At 36.6% G+C, this 21,488-nt stretch overlaps 1 protein-coding gene across 1 annotated transcript in view; it reads right to left on the reverse strand.

The window, feature by feature from the left end:
- The window catches only part of LOC107716070 (basement membrane-specific heparan sulfate proteoglycan core protein-like), a 107,246-nt gene that overhangs the window by 46,662 nt on the left and 39,096 nt on the right, over positions 1-21,488 (reverse strand). Inside the window, exons 4-30 of the mRNA XM_016522390.1 lie at positions 15,319-15,428; positions 15,051-15,109; positions 14,542-14,702; positions 13,519-13,557; positions 12,508-12,636; positions 11,026-11,196; positions 10,736-10,855; positions 10,511-10,642; positions 9,869-10,013; positions 8,638-8,795; positions 8,218-8,388; positions 7,020-7,186; positions 6,597-6,776; positions 5,448-5,644; positions 5,137-5,281; positions 4,901-5,028; positions 4,500-4,586; positions 4,324-4,388; positions 3,996-4,057; positions 3,296-3,436; positions 3,021-3,194; positions 2,728-2,907; positions 2,173-2,291; positions 1,888-1,999; positions 1,501-1,611; positions 652-776; positions 444-524 (exon numbers count right to left, since the gene is read on the reverse strand). Of these exons, the coding sequence (XP_016377876.1) occupies positions 444-524; positions 652-776; positions 1,501-1,611; positions 1,888-1,999; positions 2,173-2,291; positions 2,728-2,907; positions 3,021-3,194; positions 3,296-3,436; positions 3,996-4,057; positions 4,324-4,388; positions 4,500-4,586; positions 4,901-5,028; positions 5,137-5,281; positions 5,448-5,644; positions 6,597-6,776; positions 7,020-7,186; positions 8,218-8,388; positions 8,638-8,795; positions 9,869-10,013; positions 10,511-10,642; positions 10,736-10,855; positions 11,026-11,196; positions 12,508-12,636; positions 13,519-13,557; positions 14,542-14,702; positions 15,051-15,109; positions 15,319-15,428 (3,469 nt within the window). The remainder of the gene's footprint in view (positions 1-443; positions 525-651; positions 777-1,500; positions 1,612-1,887; positions 2,000-2,172; positions 2,292-2,727; positions 2,908-3,020; positions 3,195-3,295; positions 3,437-3,995; positions 4,058-4,323; positions 4,389-4,499; positions 4,587-4,900; positions 5,029-5,136; positions 5,282-5,447; positions 5,645-6,596; positions 6,777-7,019; positions 7,187-8,217; positions 8,389-8,637; positions 8,796-9,868; positions 10,014-10,510; positions 10,643-10,735; positions 10,856-11,025; positions 11,197-12,507; positions 12,637-13,518; positions 13,558-14,541; positions 14,703-15,050; positions 15,110-15,318; positions 15,429-21,488) is intronic.

Consider the following 21,488-nt stretch of genomic DNA (forward strand, 5'->3'; position numbering starts at 1 on the left):
AACTCCTGTTACAAGTGACATTATGCAATTAATTAATTCAACACCTTCAAAAAGAGATCTCAGCCTTGCTGACAGTAAGAAGGAACTTTACTCTCACAGTAGAGAAGCGAAACGTTTATGCTTGAAAAAGATGCCGATTTCAGACGTACCGCACACAAATATTTTAAGCACCACTGCTTCCACTTATAAACTCCTCCAAAAATGCCTTCAGACATTGACACTTTGGTATGAGTGGCACTGATTCAAGGCTTGCTTCTCCCATACCAACGGACAAATGCCATTCAATCACAAATGGTTGAAAAGATGCTGGAATGCAACAGACACATGCTTTCTGGCAGTAGATAAAGGGATGCCGATCACCTCCATCACCAGTTTGGCCAAGCCCAGCTTTACTAGCATACTGAATGGGAGGTTTACCCTCTCATTGGACCATAGACACTTACCTTTCACAGCGTCTTCCAGTATAACCAGCAGGACATTCACATGTGGGCTGTCCATCTGAGTCCAAGTAACAAGATGAAGGCCTTCGGAAGAAGAAAAGTATTAGATTGGATGAATATGAATTATAGGTTATGCCTGAAGGGCATACCTATAACCTCTTTATCTGAAAAAAATGTCTTTGATAAAGTTAATAGAGAAAGGCAAACTCACTGGCTACTGAAGTGTCCTAGACAAGGACAGGGTCTACATGCCTGTGGATCACCAGTCCTTGGATTTCCATAGAAACCAGGGAGGCAGTTTTCACAACGGCTCCCAACCGTGTTATGTAGGCAATTCTAAAACAGAAGGGAAAATGTGGTCGACTAGGGAGGACGGCTAGATTGTATTTTTTCTTATATATTTCTGTAATACAGACTTTCTTGACTAGTGATTCAAGAACCAACTAGTTGATTAATGAGGAAGACTAATTTATGTTTTTTATTCATATACATTTTTTGGTCTTTGATTTTATTGATGATAGTATGTCCAATAACTGACAATTTAATTATTCAGGCTGACTAGTTTGATGAATTAGATCATTTGAATTAAATTTTATTTTTTGTATACATTTTTTGGTTTTGATTTTATTCACAATAAATGACCAGTCATCCGACTAGTTAATTACTGAGGCTCAGTAGTTTATGGAGGTTCATTTCTTTTATAGACTTATTGCTTTGATTTTAATTTTCACAGTAGTTGACTAGTCGACTTGTCATTCAATAACTTCTTTTTTTTTTTTCTTTTTTTTTGGTGCTTTATTTAACTGTTTCTGAACAACCCCCCCTGCTAAGCCTGTAACCTCCCTGCTAAGAAACTAGTCAAACTAGGGTCAGGTGAACCCAAATCCAGCCTAATTATAAAGGGGTTCCAGTTACAACTGATTAGTCAACTAGTAAAGGCAACTGACCGACTAGCTAATTTTTAATATACATTATGTTGTTTTGCACATCCCTACTCCACACAAATCTCTATAAGTCATCCAGAAACAGCATAATCACTGCAATGGAAAGGTTAACTCACCAGGCATTCTTCAGTCGCTAAGTCACAGCCGCTGGCATGCCCGTGGCAGTCACACTTCTCACAGGTGCCAAGATAAAGTCCCGGTGTACGGGTGTAGCCGACATCACAGTCCTGCAAACAATGGGTGAGTCAGAGGTGGCTGGGTTCACAGGTGTCTATGCCGAAGCTATGAAACTCTGCATCCATTCTCTTAATTGACATAGAGCTTTAGAGCTAACGTGTTCCATGAGTTGCTAAGAACTTACATTTGGAGATCAAGAAAAATGAATAAAAGACTGTTATTAACTTGACAGGCAGAACCTCTGCTTAAGGCGAAGGTTTTTGCATCAACTCAGGCGGACACAAGTTCACACAGACTGAATGTTGCTATTTGAAGTCGTAATATACCTGGCAAGAAGGTCCTGTGTATCCTTGAGGACATGCGCACTCCTCCACCTCCAGAGCCCTCTCGTTTCCTGTAGAGTGGGGCACTGCAATGTCCATTTGTATATTGGAGACACTAAACAGGAGAGATTGAGATTAAACACTAATATCCTGTTCACAAAATCAGTTAAGCGACAGATAGGAGCCAAACAGGACAATGTGTTGCCATCCAGAGGATGTAAATATAAAGGACATCAAGAGTCAATGTATAATTAAGGAGCAAGAGCAAAATTGAAAGTGCAAAGTTACCTGCTCTCAGCCATATTGTCTGCATAAGTCGCTCTGATCATAAATATGCTGATATCTGCCAAAGCCATCAGCAGGTGCTCTCTAGTACATGGCTGTCCATCTGACCGTCTCCATGCAGACTGTGGGGATAACAGGCAATGGGAATTCATAGAGCAAATCAAGCTAGATCAAGTTTCACTTTATGGCCTTAAAAAAAATAAAAAAATAAATAAAAATAAAAATTATATATATATATATAATATATTATTTATTTAAAATGCAATATTTATTGTAAATTAATAAATGCAGTATGATTAAGATGACTAATTATTAATTTATTTGAAAAATAAAATGTATTTTTATAAACAACAAATTGCTATTATTATTTGTTTATAGTAGTAGTAGTAAAAGTAGTAGTAAAAAGTAGTAAACAAAAAACATACAATTAATACATTATTAAATACAGCTCCAAAATATGTAATTTAAATTAAAAAAGACACTTTGTACCAAACACCCAAAAAAGAGAAGTAAATATATAAATATATATATATATATATATATATATTTGCAACACACCTCTCTAAAAGGCACGGTGATGGTGGCTGGTACTATAGGAAGTGGTTTGTTCTGTGAATAATGCTCCAGGAAGATGCCACTGCCTTGGAGAACCACATCAGGTCGTCTATCAATCACTAGTGAACGAGCCTGTGGCTCATAATGCATCCTGTACTGCAGTTCTCCACCATATGCTGTGACCTTTACACAGGACAGAAAAACAAGTTTTGAAAAACAGCACACTGACATGTGCCATATTACCTGACGAAGGTCAAATTGTACATATGGCATTGTATTGCATTGGATGTTCTCACCTTGTCCCCTCTAAAAGTCTGAGGCAGGACCCAATAGTAGATGTCATTAGGGATACTGGTGAAGGATCGGTAGACCACCTCTGAACTTGCTCTCTGGGTGATGCCCTCAGAGATGGTCCTAGTGTTTGCTGCATTGGAAAGGGTGAAGAGCTGGCCATTGACACCACCTCGAACCTTCAGATTAACCAACAAATAAATGTATAAAAATTTTTTTAAAACAACCATTCAAAATCACTTACAGGTACAACTATGACAAGATTAGAGGATGTGGTTACCTGATCTCTGCTCCAGGTTGAACTGGCACACTGTTTTGTAACTCCCATACAGAAACACTGCAAGCAACCTTCAGGATTATCAGCCGCCAAATTAAAAGCGCCATTCTTACACTCATCACAAAGAGCACCAACCACATTGGCCTGCACAACAGAAGATCCAACACTGTTTGAATATTTATATTCTACTGACATTGTTATACATTACCATTCAAAGCTTGGGGTCAGTAGGATTTTTTTTTGTTTTTTTTTTGGAAGAATTAATAATTTGATTTAGCCTGGATGCATTAAATTGAAGTTAAAGACAATACATTTATCATTTTTAAGATAACCATTTCAAATATTGTTCTTTCAAACTTTCTATTCATCAAGGAAGCCAGAAAAAATGCATCACACTTTCCACAAAAATATTAAGCAGCACAACTGTTAACACTGATAATAATGTTTCTTGAGCAGCAAATCGGTACATTAGAATGATTTCTGAAGGATCATGTGACACTGAAGACTGGAGTAACGGCTGCTGAAAATTCAGCTTTGCCTTCACAGAAATGCATTACATTTTAAAATATATAAAGATAGAAAACAGTTGCTTTACTGTATTTCTGACCAAATAAATGCAGCCTAGGTATGAGCATAAATCTTTCCGATTCCAAACTTCCTAATGGTGGTGTATTTAAAAAGTAACTGTAGTGCAATTTAATACCTTGCAGTAGCATGGTTTGCTGATGGGATTGATGGTTCCTCTGTTATCACACTTGGAAATCACTGAACAGGGACAAGAACACCATATGGTTGCCAATTACACCTGGAATGCTTTGAACATCCTGGCCACGAACAGCTGGCATTGCAGCATACAGTGCACTGAGTATTAATCATTATCTAAAGCTTCACTTGACCTTCAAGGTAAAATGAGGCAGAAATTCCAAGAAAAGAAATAGCTAAAGGCGAGTAAATAAATCTTGCCTCTAATATTAATCTAATAAATCATTTACTACCACAACTGTAAACAAAAATGAAGGAAAAATGCTCACGGCTAGCAGCAGGGACACATTTGCCGTTGGGCTGAATAGGGTTGCCATCATATCCTGGAGCACATCTGTGGCAAAAAAATAAAATAAAAAATGCAGATGATGACATATTTCTTATGCACTCAGCACCACAAAATGTAGTGTTAAAACAACGATATGCAAAAGAGCTGCTCCATTACTTCTCACAACGTCGCCCTGTGTAACCGGGTCTGCAGGCGTCACATGTTGCCTGGTTGTCATGGTCCAGGAAGCAAGTATCTGAAAACCTTTGAACAAATCAACAGACCAGTTTAACATTTCACAAAGATGTTTTGTCAAAGTTCCATTCAAATAATCTAAATTACTATTACTATTATTAATACTAATAATATATCATCATAAGTAAAAAAAAATAAATAAATGTAAATGATTATTTTCAGAATTAAATTATTATTATTATTATAAATCATTTAGATTACATCATGTTAAATACAGATGTTTCAAAAAAAAAAAAAAGATTATTTTCAGAACAACATTATTCTATTATTACATATTATTTTAGATAATTTTTATATTATATACACAGGTTTGATATCTTTACCGTCGAGACGTCTCTGTGTATGGACAAGGACAAGGTTTGCAGTCATCATATCGTCCTCGACTTGGGTCACCGAAGAAGCCAGGCTTGCATTTGTCACACTGAGGTCCTTCTGTGTTATGCTGACAACTCTGTCACATGGCATTTACACATCAGTGTGTGATGTACAGTGATCTACTAACTGATGTAGTGTATTAGCTATCTACATATTTATAATGCATAGAAACCCTTATCCTTACCAGACAGTGTCCACTAATAGGGTCACAGGCACTGGCATGACCATTGCAGTTACAGCCAGCGCAGATGCCCAGGTAGGGTCCAGGTGCCCGCTCGAAACCAGGGGAGCAGGACTCACAAGACAGGCCTGAATACCCAGCAGGACATCTGTTTGAGATCAACAGTTCGCACAGATTAACACTTTCACACAGAATTCTCAAAAAAAAAATCAGCTTCTGGATTTTTAAAGTGACAAAGAAGAGGTGATTTAAGAGGAGCTTGATATTTTCTGACAGGCCTGTAATCCTATCTGTTGATTTAAATGCACACTAACCTGCACTCCTCCACGTCTCTCGGGTTCCCCTGCAGGGTGAACTCTTTGCTGGTGGTATCCATGCTGATGTCACTCAGACTGACACTGGCCATGCGGTTGTCATAAATGGTGCGAATGTGGATGCTCTCCAAATTGGCCAAGGTCATCATGAGGTCATCACGAGTTACTGCTCGTCCTGAAGAGTGCTGCCAGTTTTCCTGAGACACAGAGACAGAGAGGTGAATAACACTAACAAGCAACACTGCTGCAAAACCACTGTAAACAAAAATATCTTTTAAGAATCACTATTTGTTTGTTTTTTATGGTACATGGTATTAATACGGTTTTATTTGTCAGTTTTACACAAATGTTTTAGCAGTGTAGAGCTGGCAATACTGCAAATTCATAACAATTTTACATTTCTTAAAATATGCATAAAAAAAATTAATTTACATTTGATGTGATTTTTTATTTTTAGACCAAATTAAATAACCTTGAGTTCTGTCAGCATCTCTTGTCAACAGCAAGTGTATGCCATGGTTATGACTTAAAGTTTTTTTCTCAGTACTTCAAAGCACAACTGTTAATTACAATACAAAATAAAATAAAAATGTAAAAAAAAAAAAAATAAATTCAAATAAAAATTATATACACAATACAGTTCAAAATTCTGGGGTAGGTAAGTTTTTTTTTTTATTAATGATCAAAAGTGACACTAAAGACATTTTTAATATTACTAAAGTGTTCTATTTCATATAAATGCTGTTCTTTTGACCTTTCTACTAATCTTGGAAAAAAATGTGTCACAGTTTCCACAAAAATTAAGCCATTTTCAACTGTAATATTAATAATAGGAAACATTTCTTGAGCAGCAAATCAGCATATTAGAATGATTACTGAAGGATCATGTGACACTGAAGACTGGAGTAATGGCAGCTGAAAATTCAGCTTTAATATCACAGGAATAAATTACATTATAATATTTTAAATTAGAAAGCAGTTATTTTAAATTGTAATAATGATGTTTAACAATATTAATGTTTCACTGTATTTTTATCAAATAAATGTAACCTTGGTGAGCAAAAGAGTCTACTATCTTTGAATGATAGTGTGCATATATTTTATAAAAATATATTTTATATACTTAAGCATTTCACATATGTGGCTCACCTCTGTAAACTTGATCTCTCTATGGTTGATTGTGTCAGGTAAAGTGGGGTCGCCTCTGCGGTAAATACATTTCTGCCCGTTGCCGCTCAGCACAACATCAGGTTTCTCCTTTGGTTGCGATCCATCTCGCTGCAGTGAGTAACTCACCTTAAACTTCAGATAGCCTCCATACGAGTCGACCTGCACAACACAGACACAGTGTCCAGAATACCAAGACGTCGAAGAGCTTCAATGCATATTTCACACATGCTTCCCAAGACAATCTAGCTACCACATCACAGTGACAGTGAGAAAAGAGACAGCAAATGATAGGGAGAAGATGGAAATGGGATTGAGCAAAAACAGGAAGATACGGATTAGTCAATGTTTTATTGAGCTCCTATTTATATTTGTTCAGTAGAGTAGTGAGGAGGGGAGAGAAACCTTGTTGCCCAGGAACTGGCGAGGCAGAGACCAATAGGTGTCTTGATCGAGGAAATGGCGAGACAGATCCACTAGCTGGAACTCCTCACTCTCTGGATTGATCAACATCTGAGTGTTGGAGAGATGTGGTGGAGTGCTTAGATGATTCGGAAGTGACACATTGACTCCTGTGGATTAAAAAAAGACAGAGACAGACAAGAGAAAAGTAGTGTACCATATTTTCGTATATCCCAGTGTATTATTTGTTACTTTAACCCCAATAAAACCTACTGTATCATATTTGATATGCAAATCTCTAAGGCCTCTAAATTATAAACACGATCAAATCTTTATTGAAAAACCTGTTGTACATAATCTACTGCATTCCTTTTAGTTGACAGTTTATACTTTTTTAGTATTATTCTAAAAACGTCCACCTTTAGGTCATGGTGCACATCTCTTTTTACTATGAAATTTGTAAAGGTTTTAATAAAGTAAATATAAGAATAGCTTTTATTCTTTTAGTAATATTTCAAGATGAACACTTACCGGACTAAAGCAACTTAGGTTTACTTGATTATCCATACAACCTTTTTTTTTTTTTTAAATTGTGCTAAATTGTGTCTATCAAATATCAGGTTTTTGATGAACATTTATTTATACATCTATCAATCATCATTGTTTTGCATTGCATTATGTTTGTTTAAAATATGTTTTGCCCCCCACAATTAAAACTATAGAGCTTTGATCATAAAGCATGTAAATATAATTCTACAAAGACATAATACTGAGATATGGAGTGATATCTGATATTTAAATGCATTTTATCTAAGCAATCTGCTATATAGTTATAAAATTTACAAGATTACAAGCTAACTGAAATTCATCTTTGTGGCCATACAAATATCAGCAACTGCACCGAATTGCATATTTTTGCTTCAATTTATACCTTTGAACAAAAATGGCTTGTTTTCCACCTTGAGCTTAAATGACACTCAACTAAAAACACATGCATATTTTTTATATATTATGTCTAAACACTCAAACTGTTCCATTAAAAAAATCTGACTAATATTTCATGTCAGGCTTTACAGGGTTAGTGATAAATATCATGTGTTACACACAAGATGACACCAAAAGTTGCCACAACATCTACATTCTCCAATTGTAAATCCATAAACATAAATGGAAAACTCCAAATTTTGAATCAGTTGAGTACCTTTGAAGTCATCCTCCTCTGTGAAGCGCAGTGTGATTTGGCTGCGGTAGCGACCGGTGCTCTGACAGTTCTTTGTGATGCCAAAACAGAAGCATGGCATGCAGTGACCGCCCACGCTAAAGTGCCCATCACGGCAGTTACCTGCTAACACATACAGAGAGGATGACACAACTGGACAAGAACGACATGGAAGACAAAGGATGGTAAGACCACCACTGTCAGGTTTGAGCTGGATCACAGTCATCATGAGACCACAATGTCACATCAAACGGTCAAAAAAAAACAGTAGGATAACCTGTGTCTCACAAATAAAAGATGACATCTTTCTTCGGAAAAGAAATGCATCAGATGAGAACAAACATATAATACAGAATACACAGTAATCCAAAATGTTCGCACCATATGGAGCTGGTGCAGTACCTGGGTTTGGTCTCTGAGACAGGCTGAGGACCCCATCAGGAATGGCAAACACTAGGCCTTTAGCGTTGATGGCCTCACAGGTGTACGCGCCCTGGTCACCTTCCTTCACGTCACGGATGGTGATCGTTCCTCGCCCATTCTCATTGCTCATTGTGATTCTGTCAACAGAATCATGTTTAAATTAGGGCAGTTTCGAGACCCCAGCATTCAGTTTCATTCCTTGTCCTCTGTCCAGCTGTTTTTTAATGAAAGAACGCGTCCTATGTAAATGGTTCCAACGAAATAATATTTCATTTATGGTCAATGATGTGCTTGTTTAATGTGTTAATTTAATTAATAATTTATTGCAATAAAATTAACACATTCTACTAACAGTCCTAGTTTAAAAACTTACATATTCATGCCCATGACTCAGGAGCCTACTCAACTTATTTTAATTTATTATTTTAATATTAATTATTTAATTACACATTTGTGTTGTGTGTGGTTTTTTTGTTTGTTTGTTTTTTGCTGTGTATTTTATTTTCTGTTTTATTCTACGTAATTATTTGTAGTTTTGTTAATTGAAGTGACTTTGGAAATGTAACTTGTGACAAATGGGTCTGCTATTTGTATAGGTATTAGTCCATGTAGAAAAATCCAATAAAGAAATGAAAAAAAAAAAAAAAATCTGGTTATGAAAGACAAATACAAAAATGTTGCCTTAAAAATGCTTAAAAATTTTTTTTTTTTAAATCACATTTGACAGAAAAAACCTACAATAGCCTAGAAATTATTACACAGAAGGAGAGCACATGCTGAGGAGCAAATTAAATATCATTCTCTGGTTATATATTAATAATGTCCAATAATTATGATAAATAATAATGGCAAAGAAGCAACATCAGAAGACGATCTCCTCTGAGATTCAATAATTGGAAAAGAGACAGTTCACAACCATTTTGCCATTGCTTATTGAGTACATGAAGTACTGCCCTCTGTTTTCACTTAGACTAGTGCTGAAGTTATTCATTTACCTATTTATAGAGTTCAGCAAAGAGAGTTCTAGGAATACAATAGGAATGGATGAAACCACAAGTATTCTTAACTTTGCGTTTATTCAGCCTTTAAGAGAATATGGACTCTATGACTTCAACATAGATTGTGGACTGTAGATTGTGATTTAACATAGATTGTGATCTTGATCGTTTCAGAGTTTTTAATCCACAATGCTTATTACATCCTAACCTACCTGCTATTGGTTGGTAAGTGTCCCCAATTAAGACGCCATGTGATGATGGGAACAGGTACACCAATGGCAGAACAAGTAAAGGTCACAGTGTCTCCCCGCGCTGCTGTGATGGACTCTTCTGGCGGGACGGTCACAGTGGGAGGTGCTTGGGTACAATGAAAGAGAACGCATAGTATAATCATTTTACAGTACAATCAATTTCAATCTACATATTTTACTGTATTACATGAATGCTAACATAGTAAAAGAGACATATGGACAAAAGAAACCACACACGCAGCAAGTATTTGATTCTAAATTGGCAGCCTGGGACAGCAGCACCAGTTTTATTTGGCAGATTCATTCAGTGAGATCAGCCAGCCAGCCAGAAACAATACCAAAGCCGCCTGTTAAATAAGCTACAAGCGCAAGATATATGGGATATGAGATCTATATGTTACTGAAAAGCTGTATGAGTGAGACAAAACAAGCTGGTGGACATGAATCTTTCTTTGCAGACCATAAACACACAATTTTCAGGATTTGGAAGTCAAAGTGAGTATGACAGTGAAAAATAAGTGGAGACAAAAGAGTTATAGTGTTTGGAATGACATGACAATCAATGTTTACTTGTTAAAGATTAATTGGATTGTAATGCCTTACCACAGTCATATTCATCAGAGCGGTCGGCGCAGTCCGGCTCCTCGTCACACTGGTAACTGGCAGGAATGCATGTGCGGTCAGACAAACACACAAACTGCTCTGGGGCACATGTGTCCCCTGGACGTTTAGTGGCTGAAGGAATAAGAAAAAAAAATCAATTATTAGCAAAGTGAGTTTTTGTGTAACAGGTTTCCATCTGTGGATGAAAGCTCGTGTCTGACTTACGGCAGTTCATCTCATCGGAGTTGTCCTGACAGTCATTATCCCCATCACAACGCCACAGTTTCAGGGCACAGCGGCCGTTCTGACACTTAAACTCATTGGGTTCACAGGGAGACGGAGTTCCTTTGCAATTACAAATATAGTTGTATAGTAAATGCAGAGTTCAGACAAATATTATCACCAGCATAACATGCTTGATTATAAATAAGTGGTTTTAATTCTGTGGTAAATGTTATGGTTACAGCACACTTGTGTCCTACTGCACACTTGTGTCCACACGCCATTTGTCCTACCACAATTGAACTCGTCGCTGCCATCAGAGCAGTCCGTTTCACCATCACACACGTAGTCCCGTGAGATACACTGTCCGTTCTGACAGGCGGCCTGGTCTGCACGGCAGGGTCCTGGGCCAGGTGGGGGTCTGGTTTTAGGAGGCGTAGATGGAGTAGGGCGTACAGGAACACCTTTGAAAATAAATGATATAATTAGGGCTGTCAATTAATTAAAAACACAAATGAAATTAAATATATGCTAACAATTTAAAGGAATAGTTCACGCAAAAATGAAAATTACCCCATGATTTACTCACCCTCAAGCCATCCTAGGTGTATATGATTTTTATTCTTTCAGACGAATCCAATCAGGGTTAAATTAAAAAAATATTCTGACTCTTCCAAGCTTTATAATGGCAGTCAATTGTGGTCGAGATTTTGAAGCCCAAAAAAGTGCATCCATCCATCAAAAAAAGTGCTTCACGCGGCTCCGGGGGGTGTTAAAAAAGGCCTTCTGAAGTGAATCGATGCATTTGTGTAAGAAAAATATCCATATTTAATTTATAAACCGTAATCTCTAGCTTCCGCTAACTGTCGTACACGCTTTCATGAGAGAGCGGTGTTCCAGCGGATGACGAATGACGTAGGCGTAGCGTAAGCTCTGGTGAGAAGAGACAAATGCGGAAGCGCAGAGGAGAAAGCAAAACAAAACACCGGTCATGAATTAGATGAGGATTTGTAAAGGAAAATGTCAGAGGATTTTGATACAAGTCAAGAGGAAACTGGTTTTCGTTAGCTGTAAACAAAACTTGGTTCTCGCGAGACTATAGCATGTTCTCTACGTCATCCGCTGGAACGGCACTCTCTCATGAACACGTGTACGATAGTTAGTCGAAGCTAGAGATTACGGTTTATGAAGTTTTAAATATGGATATTTTTCTTACACAAACGCATCACTTCACTTCATAAGGCCTTTTTTAACCCCCCGGAGCCGAGTGGAGCACTTTTTTTGATGGATGGACGCACTTTTTTGGGCTTCAAAATTTCGACCACAATTGACTGCCATTATTAAGCTTGGAAGAGCCAGAACATTTTTTAATATAACTCTGATTGGATTTGTCTGAAAGAAGAATGTCATATACACCTAGGATGGCTTGAGGGTGAGTAAATCATGGGCTAATTTAAATTTTTGGGTGAACTATCCCTTTAAAGTCATTACGGTGTCAAGCATCGTAAAGCACTGAATATACACTACAAAAAGTACCTTTAAAGGTCAATATTTATTTTGATTTATTTACATATTGAAAAAAAAAAAAAAAAGATCCTATGCAATGTATTAAATTAATGTTTCATTGCCAAAAATTAAATAAAATACAAATATATATTAAAAATAATATAAATTTTATGGATGATATCAAAGTGCATTTAGATGGTGTTAGTCAGTTACATTAACAAAGCAATGGCACTCATTTCTGAGATAAATGAGGAAGCAATCTCACTCACCACAGTTCATTTCATCACTTAAGTCACTGCAGTCAGGCCGTTTGTCACACACATACTCCACAGGGATACACGCAAGCCCATCCTGACATCTGAACTCATCTGACAAACATTCTCTGGCACTGGGAATCACTGAGGTGGTAGAGACACATATTCAATGCTGTGACGCACTGTACGCAATGCAATGCAGTGATCCAAGAAAAACTGTACATGATGCTTTGTTGAAAGATGTTTCAATGATTCACTGCAAGCCTTGCCATGCTGGACCTGCCATCCTTCATCCTTCAAGAGGATACAAAAATGCTTTGTTCACACAGGCAATGAAAATCCGCTTCCAACACAAAATCTGTTTAGCTTTTATAGTCTTAATAGAAAGAAAGAAAGAAAGAAAGAAAGAAAGAAAATTCAATTTGGCTTGAATCCAATTAAAGTCCGATTTTTTTGTGGTTTTTTTTTTTTTTTTGCTTTTGTAATGCACAGTCTGAAGGTCAGGTCAGTTTTCTTTTCTTTTTTTCTTTTACGAACTGTAGACAGTCAGTCCTGAAGATTGGATTTGAAAATCAAATCAGATTTATGTGCAATGTGAACAAAGCTAAAGTGCAAATCTGTATAATTCTGGCTTTTCTATTCAGTCCTGAATTGTCTTATCTGGTACCTTAATCTGAAAGTAAAAATATGGAAAGCTTAGACTGGAAAAACTTCAATCCCAACACGTATGAAAAACAAAACTAGATATTGCAAACACAAACAGGTTACATCGTCTGAAAATGATACTCCAAGATAGGTGCATTCCTGACATCAGCTTCACTTCAAATCAAAGACAAGCCATGCAAAGCCTTTTGTTCTTCTGGTCATACTCAGGTCTTCATCATAGTGCACACATGCATATAGGTTTCATTCTTTATACAGCCACTACAAATGCTGCAAATTCCTTCAGTTGTCCTAAGTAAACAAGACTGGACTGTGTTCCAATACATTATTGTCTCCATGCAGCAGACCTGGTTGAGGACAAACCTGGCACAACGATGGGCTCCACAGGAGGAGGAGTATCAGCTATGAACCAGACCATAACCAGACATTATCTGACATTATCTGATAATCTATAACATTATCTATACTACATTGTTGAATGATGACTAGTTCTTTACAGAACTGCAATAATTAATAGTTATATAAACAATAAAGTGTAAAATACAAGGGTAAAAATGCAAGGTTGGATTTGACAATTTTAACACATTATCAGAATGATTATTATTGTTGTTATTATTATTATTATTCTTTTTTATAACGCCATGTCAGCAGCAAGGCTATCTTCATGACAAGAACAAAGTGAATAACGAGAGTCATACAATTAACAACATTTAAGATTAATACAAGACAAAACTTCTAAAATACCTTCAGGTGATTCTTTATATATATATATATATCTCTCAGTTAAATACATATCTCTGAATAAAAATGTTGTCTATTAACATTTAAAACTGTGCAATCCAGTAAAATATGTTTAACAGTGTTATGAAGGCATGATGGTGCTTCTTCACCTTTCAATAAATAAGGTGTGCATTTTGAATAACCTAAATGATTCCTAGTAAAAAGAACCTGACCATACATAGATTTGGAATTACTTATTCTACGAGTTACTTCATATAACTTATTTCTGTGGCATTTATCCCATTTCCTCTGTCACCTGTTATTAATATAAGAGTTTATTACTGGTCAAGGTAATTTTTGTTGTTTATAATAATAGTAATAATAATAATAATGATGATGATGATGATGATGGTGTTAATTTCTTATTCTGACATTTATAAACCTGCAAAATGTCTTTGTCAATATCTGATGATTTTGATGATAAAATGTTATTTGGCTTATTACTATTATTAATGTTATTATTATTATTATCATTCTAAATTATTATTATTCTAAATTATTCAGCAATTTATAAGACTGCAAATATAGTGTCTGTTATACGGTTTGTTTATAAATAAATATTAATATTAATACTATCAAATCAAACTATAAAAAAACGGAACATACCTTCTCCAAGCCGTCTGAACTGGAAGCCTATTACTGAGGTATCGTAAGAGGCAATGGTGCCCTCTTTAACCACTGAGAACAGGACATCTCTGATCTGTGTTTCATTAGAGTTATTATCCGAGCCGACGTCCAGCTCCACAAACACATCTTTGCCAATTTTCCTGCAAATGTACACAGAGCACAGTTCATCAAAACAACAGTTCAAACAAACCAACCACAAAAACCAACTTAAGATGGTTTGTTGGTATCCCAAGTCTGGTCTGTTTGCAGTTTTTACAGAAGGTTTGGACACCAGCTTGGCCAGGCTAGAAGACCAGCTGGTTTAAGATGTTTTTGAGCAGAGTGATCATACTAAGTCCCATAATGCAAAAACAGGACTTGATTATTTGACTATTTGAAATGAATTATTTGAAATGAATTCCCTAATGATTATAAAAGGTAACCGACTATGCTTATACATTAGAAGATGCACTATTACATTAGTGTTCAAAATTGAAAATGGTGTTTACTTAATGAGAACCACATTGACTGTCTGCTGTCCTGGTATCCTGTTGTAGTCAGACTCAAGCTGTGGAGAAGATAAACACCATTAATCACCACATACTGGCCTTGCCTTACAAAGGCCTTTTTTTTATAGACAAAACATTGTTTTAAATCAGAAGACAGGCATGAGATCAATAATATGAACCAATCGGCAGGTGGAGCACACCCTTAATTATCGTGAAAACTCTCTTAATGTATTTCTTAAGCTCACAGTCATTGAGTAGATGCACATACCGTATCGAAGACAGCAGATGATATCTCTATGAAAGCAGGAGAGTAGATGTCATCAAGTTCAGGCCCATACTGGAATGAGTTTGTGAAGTTCACCAGTGCCCGATAGTAAACTAGAAACAAGGCGGCAGCTGTCAGACTCACAATAACAGTACCTGAAAATAATCATTACACCTAAGATGGCTTGAGGGTGAGTAAATCATGGGTGAATTTTAATTTTTGGATGGACTATCCCTTTAATATTATTGCTAATATACTACAATAATTATCTTTACAATGTTATCTTTTATGAATTGTAAATTACAATTTGTAATTTTTTTTTTTAAAAATATTTTATAGATTTCATATTACATATAGAAATTATTAATATAAATTTATTCTTTAAACTTTTTTACTATACAAAAGTTAGTTCTAAGCAATGGTATTATAATTATGTCAGAAAGCTGATCATTATTTTCATGTTATGGCTGATCATTAAATATACGGACTATAAATGTCCAATAATACAATTCTGCACTGTTTTGTCAAAATAAATCAAAAATAAAACACTAAACACTAAAATAAGTCATATTAAATTAACTACACTTGAATTCAGACATCACTATAAATGTACAGCATAAAAAAATGGATATTCATTTTAAAATCTACTAAAGATTACATTTCACAGTGTTATTCAATTATTAGTGTTTTTAAAATTGAACTTTAACTGAGGATTAGATGACAGAAGTTTCTTTCTTTCAAGACAATATAAATGTAAACATTAACATGAACTTAAATATACAATTTCTACAGATATATCCAATACTGATGAATACATAAAAAATATAATATAATCAATATACAGTACAGGTAGATCATACTTGTGTGATATTGCTTAGCTGAAAATGTGAAGTTTATGATGTTTACAGCTGGGGAAGAAAAAAACTCATAAATCAGTCTAAGTCTGTTTGCTGGTTTTACATTTTTTGGCCACTTTTCAGTCTGGGAGTCCAGCTGGCTGACTAAATGGGAGATGAAAAAGACCAGCCTAAACAAACTAAGACCTAAAAAATGACATGAATAAACATGTAGGTGAACAACAATATCAAACATGCTCTAAAGACAACTGTTGGGTGGAGGCACGCCAGTCAATGACCAGACGAATTTGGTCATTAAAAGGACAAATAATAATTGAAAACTACAGCACTACAAAATTTATTCAGAAAAGGTTCCAGCATTGACAGTGCCAATTCTTCTGCAAAAGCTGCCGTTCAATAACAAAAACAAATATATGCTATTAGCTTGTGCCTACAGCCTCACAGTAAGTCAACCTTTAAAAAGCTCCAGCCCTTTTACTGCCCTCCCGGCAGCTCGCCTGGGTAGGTTTACCCGATTTCAGTTTGTCAAACTGAATTGAGAAAGGAAGTCAATATTTGTGCTCTTTCTTGCAGTTAGCTGCCACGCGCCACAGTTCTCCAGCAGTCATGTTTAATGCGACTGCCAAATGGACACGCAGCTTATATACACAGTCACATATATCCCTAACAGACTATTCTGACCTTTTACTCTTCTTAATGCCTTTATAGATTTATTCCAATTGATAAAATAACACAGAGATTAATTCACTTGCTTTTCACACCATCTGGACACCTGCTGTCACAGTCCGGTCAAATGTATTTGTCATGCACACATGGTTTATTGGAAATTAGCACTTACTGCTGACAGGATTTGGGAAAGAAAGTGGCCCAGAGCTAATTCTTTTCTAATTGCGCAATACATTGATACACGATCGCCTGCTTCCTTAATGGCAACCTCCACTCCTGCTCTCATTACCGCGAAGAAAGTTAACTTTGGTCATTAAAGGACAGAGAGGGATAAAAACAAAGTACATTTACATTTACATTTAATCATTTAGCAGACACTTTAAGAGTGCCAGAAGGTCTTGACTGACTGCCTTTGTCCAGGCTGTAATAGTCTGTCTATTGTGACTAGGGGTGGAAGGGTTGGCGGAAAAAAATCGAACCATACGGTTCTCCACACACGGTTCAGCACGTGCTAGGACCGCGGTTCAACTTAAATCTGACAACGCATCTGTAATATGGTTTGCTATAAATAACACGTAAAACAGACAGGGTTCGGCTAATATATGTTTCTGTTGATGGATGCGCATTCTGGCTTCCCACTACATTACAACAACAACGATGAAAAGAAAAAAAAAACGTGGACAAACCATTCACTCTTGTTCTTTTTAGCAACATCATATGACCCCTTTAAAAATGTAAGAGCCAGAGGACGCGAGCTCGTGCGCGCAGTGATAAGATTTGTGCGTGCGCTCATCCGAAGCGCGCAAACCCGCGCCTCGTATAGTTTTTGCCTAAACATAGCACAAATACCGAACCATACCGAAACCGTGACTCTAAAACCGTGATGCAAACCGAACCGTGAGAAAGTTGAACCGTTCCACTCCTAACTGTGACGTAACAGAAAATACTGACAGAGGAAAGGGAACATCAAATAGTCCCGTCAAAGTGTTGGCACTGACTCATGATTAATCGAATCGCTTGTGAGGGCACACTGTAAAAGCATCAGCCTCTCTCTTTGGACGGCTCAGCCTGCCCAGTGCCTGTAATCTCGTCTCGGTAGTTCTCACTAATAAGGCTGCAACTCAGAAAACCACATTCTCGCTCTAAAACAGGGCAAAGCCCCATTCATACTTTCTGTTTAGGAAATCCCCAGTCGAACGCCAGCGAGGGCACTGAAACCGCATTCGGACAAGGGAAAAGGCATTGAAAGCGTTCCAAATCCTTAAGTCATAAACTCTTCTCGCTATACAACAGCATAACTTTGGCAGCTTTGTGGGCCGAGCCCTCGACGGGACACACGGAGGCCTGTGCAGAAGACAAAGAGCTGATTGAGCCAATGCGGCCTGTCTGGCCTTTAAAGCATGAGTCTTTCAACTCGACTTTCATTCCCCTCTCTCCTCCTCCTCCTCCTCCCTCCAAGAACCCTTCACACTGAATCAAACACTCAAAGTAGTCTTCTTGTCTTATTTTGCAGCTCTGTGGAATGCAGAATTGGATGGAGATTCACTGATTTGTCTATTCTCAGACACAGACCATCCAAATGTCAAATGTGCATTTGCGAGGGGAAAAACTCCATCCATCATAATGCCACAAAGCCAGCTGGCAGGGCATCTTGTTGTCGTTCTGGAACTAAACAGATTTTCACACTGCAAGCATGGCAGTGCGTAACCGGTTTAGCTCGTGTTTACTGCTCTGAGATCATACAAGCAAATGTGTGAATGCATAAATTAGAAGTGAAAATTAATGTGGGGCAGCCAACATGCAGAAACACAAAATAAAATAAAAAAACAGGAAATGATGTCATAGAGTAGTGGTTTTCGACCATTGTGACAAAATTCCAAATTTTCAGGTATTTTAACTGTAATCATGACAAAGATGCTTGTTTTTAAACTTTTTTATTAACAGACTTTGGATGTATTAATATAATAAATTAATTAAGCACAATTCATTTTGTTTTCAAAAACTGTATGTTCTTGAACAAAATCAACCGTTATTGAGGGGAGAAAAGGAATAATTATACATCTTTTAAGTATACATCTTGATTTTAGGTTACTTTAATATATTAGCATCGATTTATTAATTTAAATATTTAAGTCATTCTGTGGACCTCTTGGAACCCTCTAGAAAGGAAAGGGTTGAAATGGCTTGTGGTGTGACTTGTCAAAAAATGAATGATATTTATGAATTATTGTTAAATATTATTCTCAATATGATATAAATTGATACATTAATAAACATGATATCTGTTAAAAATGGTTTACATTTTGAAAATTACATTTTTAAATATTTGTACATAAATAATTAAGTCACCTTGAATAATATTCACATGTATTCATGAAAATGTTGTATTATTTTTTGCTTTGTTACACCACATGAGCCATTACATTGACATTAAATTGTATTATCTTAAAAATGGATACAAGTTTTTCCAAAACCATATGAAACCAACATGAATACAAAGACTACAATTCTAAATATTTGGCACAAACTAGATTCTCTCTTTCTTTTAGAACATTTTGTCTTTATCGTATACGCTCTTATATGTCACTGACATAACTCTAAGTACTTGGAAAATCCAACAGAGTAAAACAGGGTGTTACAAAATATGCAGCTAAGATTAAATGGTTCCATTGTTTGGAAGCAACCGTTTTGAAGATAAAGCAACATAACTGAAGCGTTCAGCTGAGAACACGACCTACTGTACTCATGCTGCCCAGGGCTCAAGATGTCCCAAGAGGACCGAGACATGAACAAAGAACAGCAGCATCAGGAACTGGAGTCAAAGTGTCACAGGAAAATCATTGTGCAAAGAGTGAATGGAACAAGAGGAGAGAGACAGGACGTGTGTGGAGGAGATTTTACTTCAAGGACAGTGGGGAAACAATTAAAGAACAAAACATAAGAAGGAAAGCAGAGGAGGACCTCAGATGATGCCAACCCTGAAACAACATACAGAACTACCACATTTTGCAATAAGTTTGATTGCATCATATAATAATTGCTGTTAATAGTGTTCATCGTCTGTTTGATTAAGTCTTAATTGATTTTTCTGTACATTTCTGCCATATGTACATTAACTGACAGTCACCACTAGGGGTGTAACGGTACACAAATATGACAGTTCCGTACGTACCTCGGTTTTAACGTCACGGTTCGGTATGATTTCGGTACACAGATTTTACATATAGTGACAGGTGCAAATTAGAAAGTTAGATGCATAAAAACAGCTATGATATACTGAACATTTATGAAATATGAGATTCAGTAAAAAATACCCCAGCTGGAGGAGTCACGGTTTAATTGACGCATGTTTTCTATTTTGAATGGCAGATTTGATTTGTGCGTGTTTAAGAGTCCCATTCCTCTGGCACAGCAGAACACTGACAGTGAACCACTGAGCCAGAGGCAACGCTGCATATGATCAACATCTGTGTATGAAGACACGGATCGCTGCGAGAATTCTCTCAGCCCGTTTTAAATGCCAGCTACAGTTATCTGGGTGGGATCCATTGTAGTTTGCAGGATATCCTCCACTCCAGCCAGTAACCACACTTCCACTATCTGCTTTTAACTCTTCAACGAGTGTATCTGTGAGAGAGAAGAGCTCTTTTCTGGGCAACCAGTGGGAGGGCCACATCCTGTTTGCTCTCATGTACTTGAAGACAAGGCAAAGATAATTGGATTTGACGTCAGAATATTCTGATTAACCATTTCTGGTTCCCACCGTAGAGTATTTTGTTATTATTTACTCATCCCCAGGGTGTTTCAAACCTGTATGACATTTTGTCTTTACGTCTTCAGTGGAACACAAAAGAAGATATGTTGAAGAATGTTTCAACTGTTTTTGTGCATACAATGAAAGTCAAGTCAATAGGGTCCAAAAGAAAACTGTATTAATTATTTTATTCTAATATTTTGAATTAGCTTTTTGCGTATTCATTTTAATTTGAAGTATTTTTACGTTTTATACAATTGGTATGTTTTAGTAATTTTGTTATGCGCATTTGTCATTTTTGTTAGTTTTTATTATATTTCTATTTAGCTTGTAAAACTTAAATAGAAATATAGCCTTGACAACTAACAGAATTAAAATAAGTAAGTTTTCATCTATAATTTATATTTTTATTTCAGCTTTATTTCAATTAATGAAAATGATTTTTAATAGTTTTAGTTTACAAAAACCCCACCACACTGGACCCCACTGACTTTCACTGTATGGCCAAAAAAAAAAAAAGGAGAGAGCTATCCAGTGCGTTGTGATTGGCCGAATACCTTAAGCGTGTGACAGAAATGTTACGCCCCTTACCATATTGTGATGCCGTGTCTCGGCTGGAGCGATGAGACAAAAACATTAAATCCCATTATAAACGAGGCATTTGTTGCATCCAGTGGGAACATAATTACTGATTATAATGACTTATAGTGTCTTTTTAATTGACGCATGTTTTCTATTTTGAATGGCAGATTTTGATTTATGCGTGTTTAAGAGTCCCATTCCTCTGGCACAGCAGAGTGAGCGGAGGCCGGCTTGAATGAGCGGCGGCGGGCGGGCTTGCGGCAACCACATGTGACGACCCCGGGCTGGACTCTGCTTCGTCCACGGTGAAAGCC

Source organism: Sinocyclocheilus rhinocerous, unplaced genomic scaffold (assembly GCF_001515625.1).
Source record: "Sinocyclocheilus rhinocerous isolate Xijiao unplaced genomic scaffold, SAMN03320098_v1.1 scaffold148, whole genome shotgun sequence".
NCBI classification, from domain to species: domain Eukaryota; kingdom Metazoa; phylum Chordata; class Actinopteri; order Cypriniformes; family Cyprinidae; genus Sinocyclocheilus; species Sinocyclocheilus rhinocerous.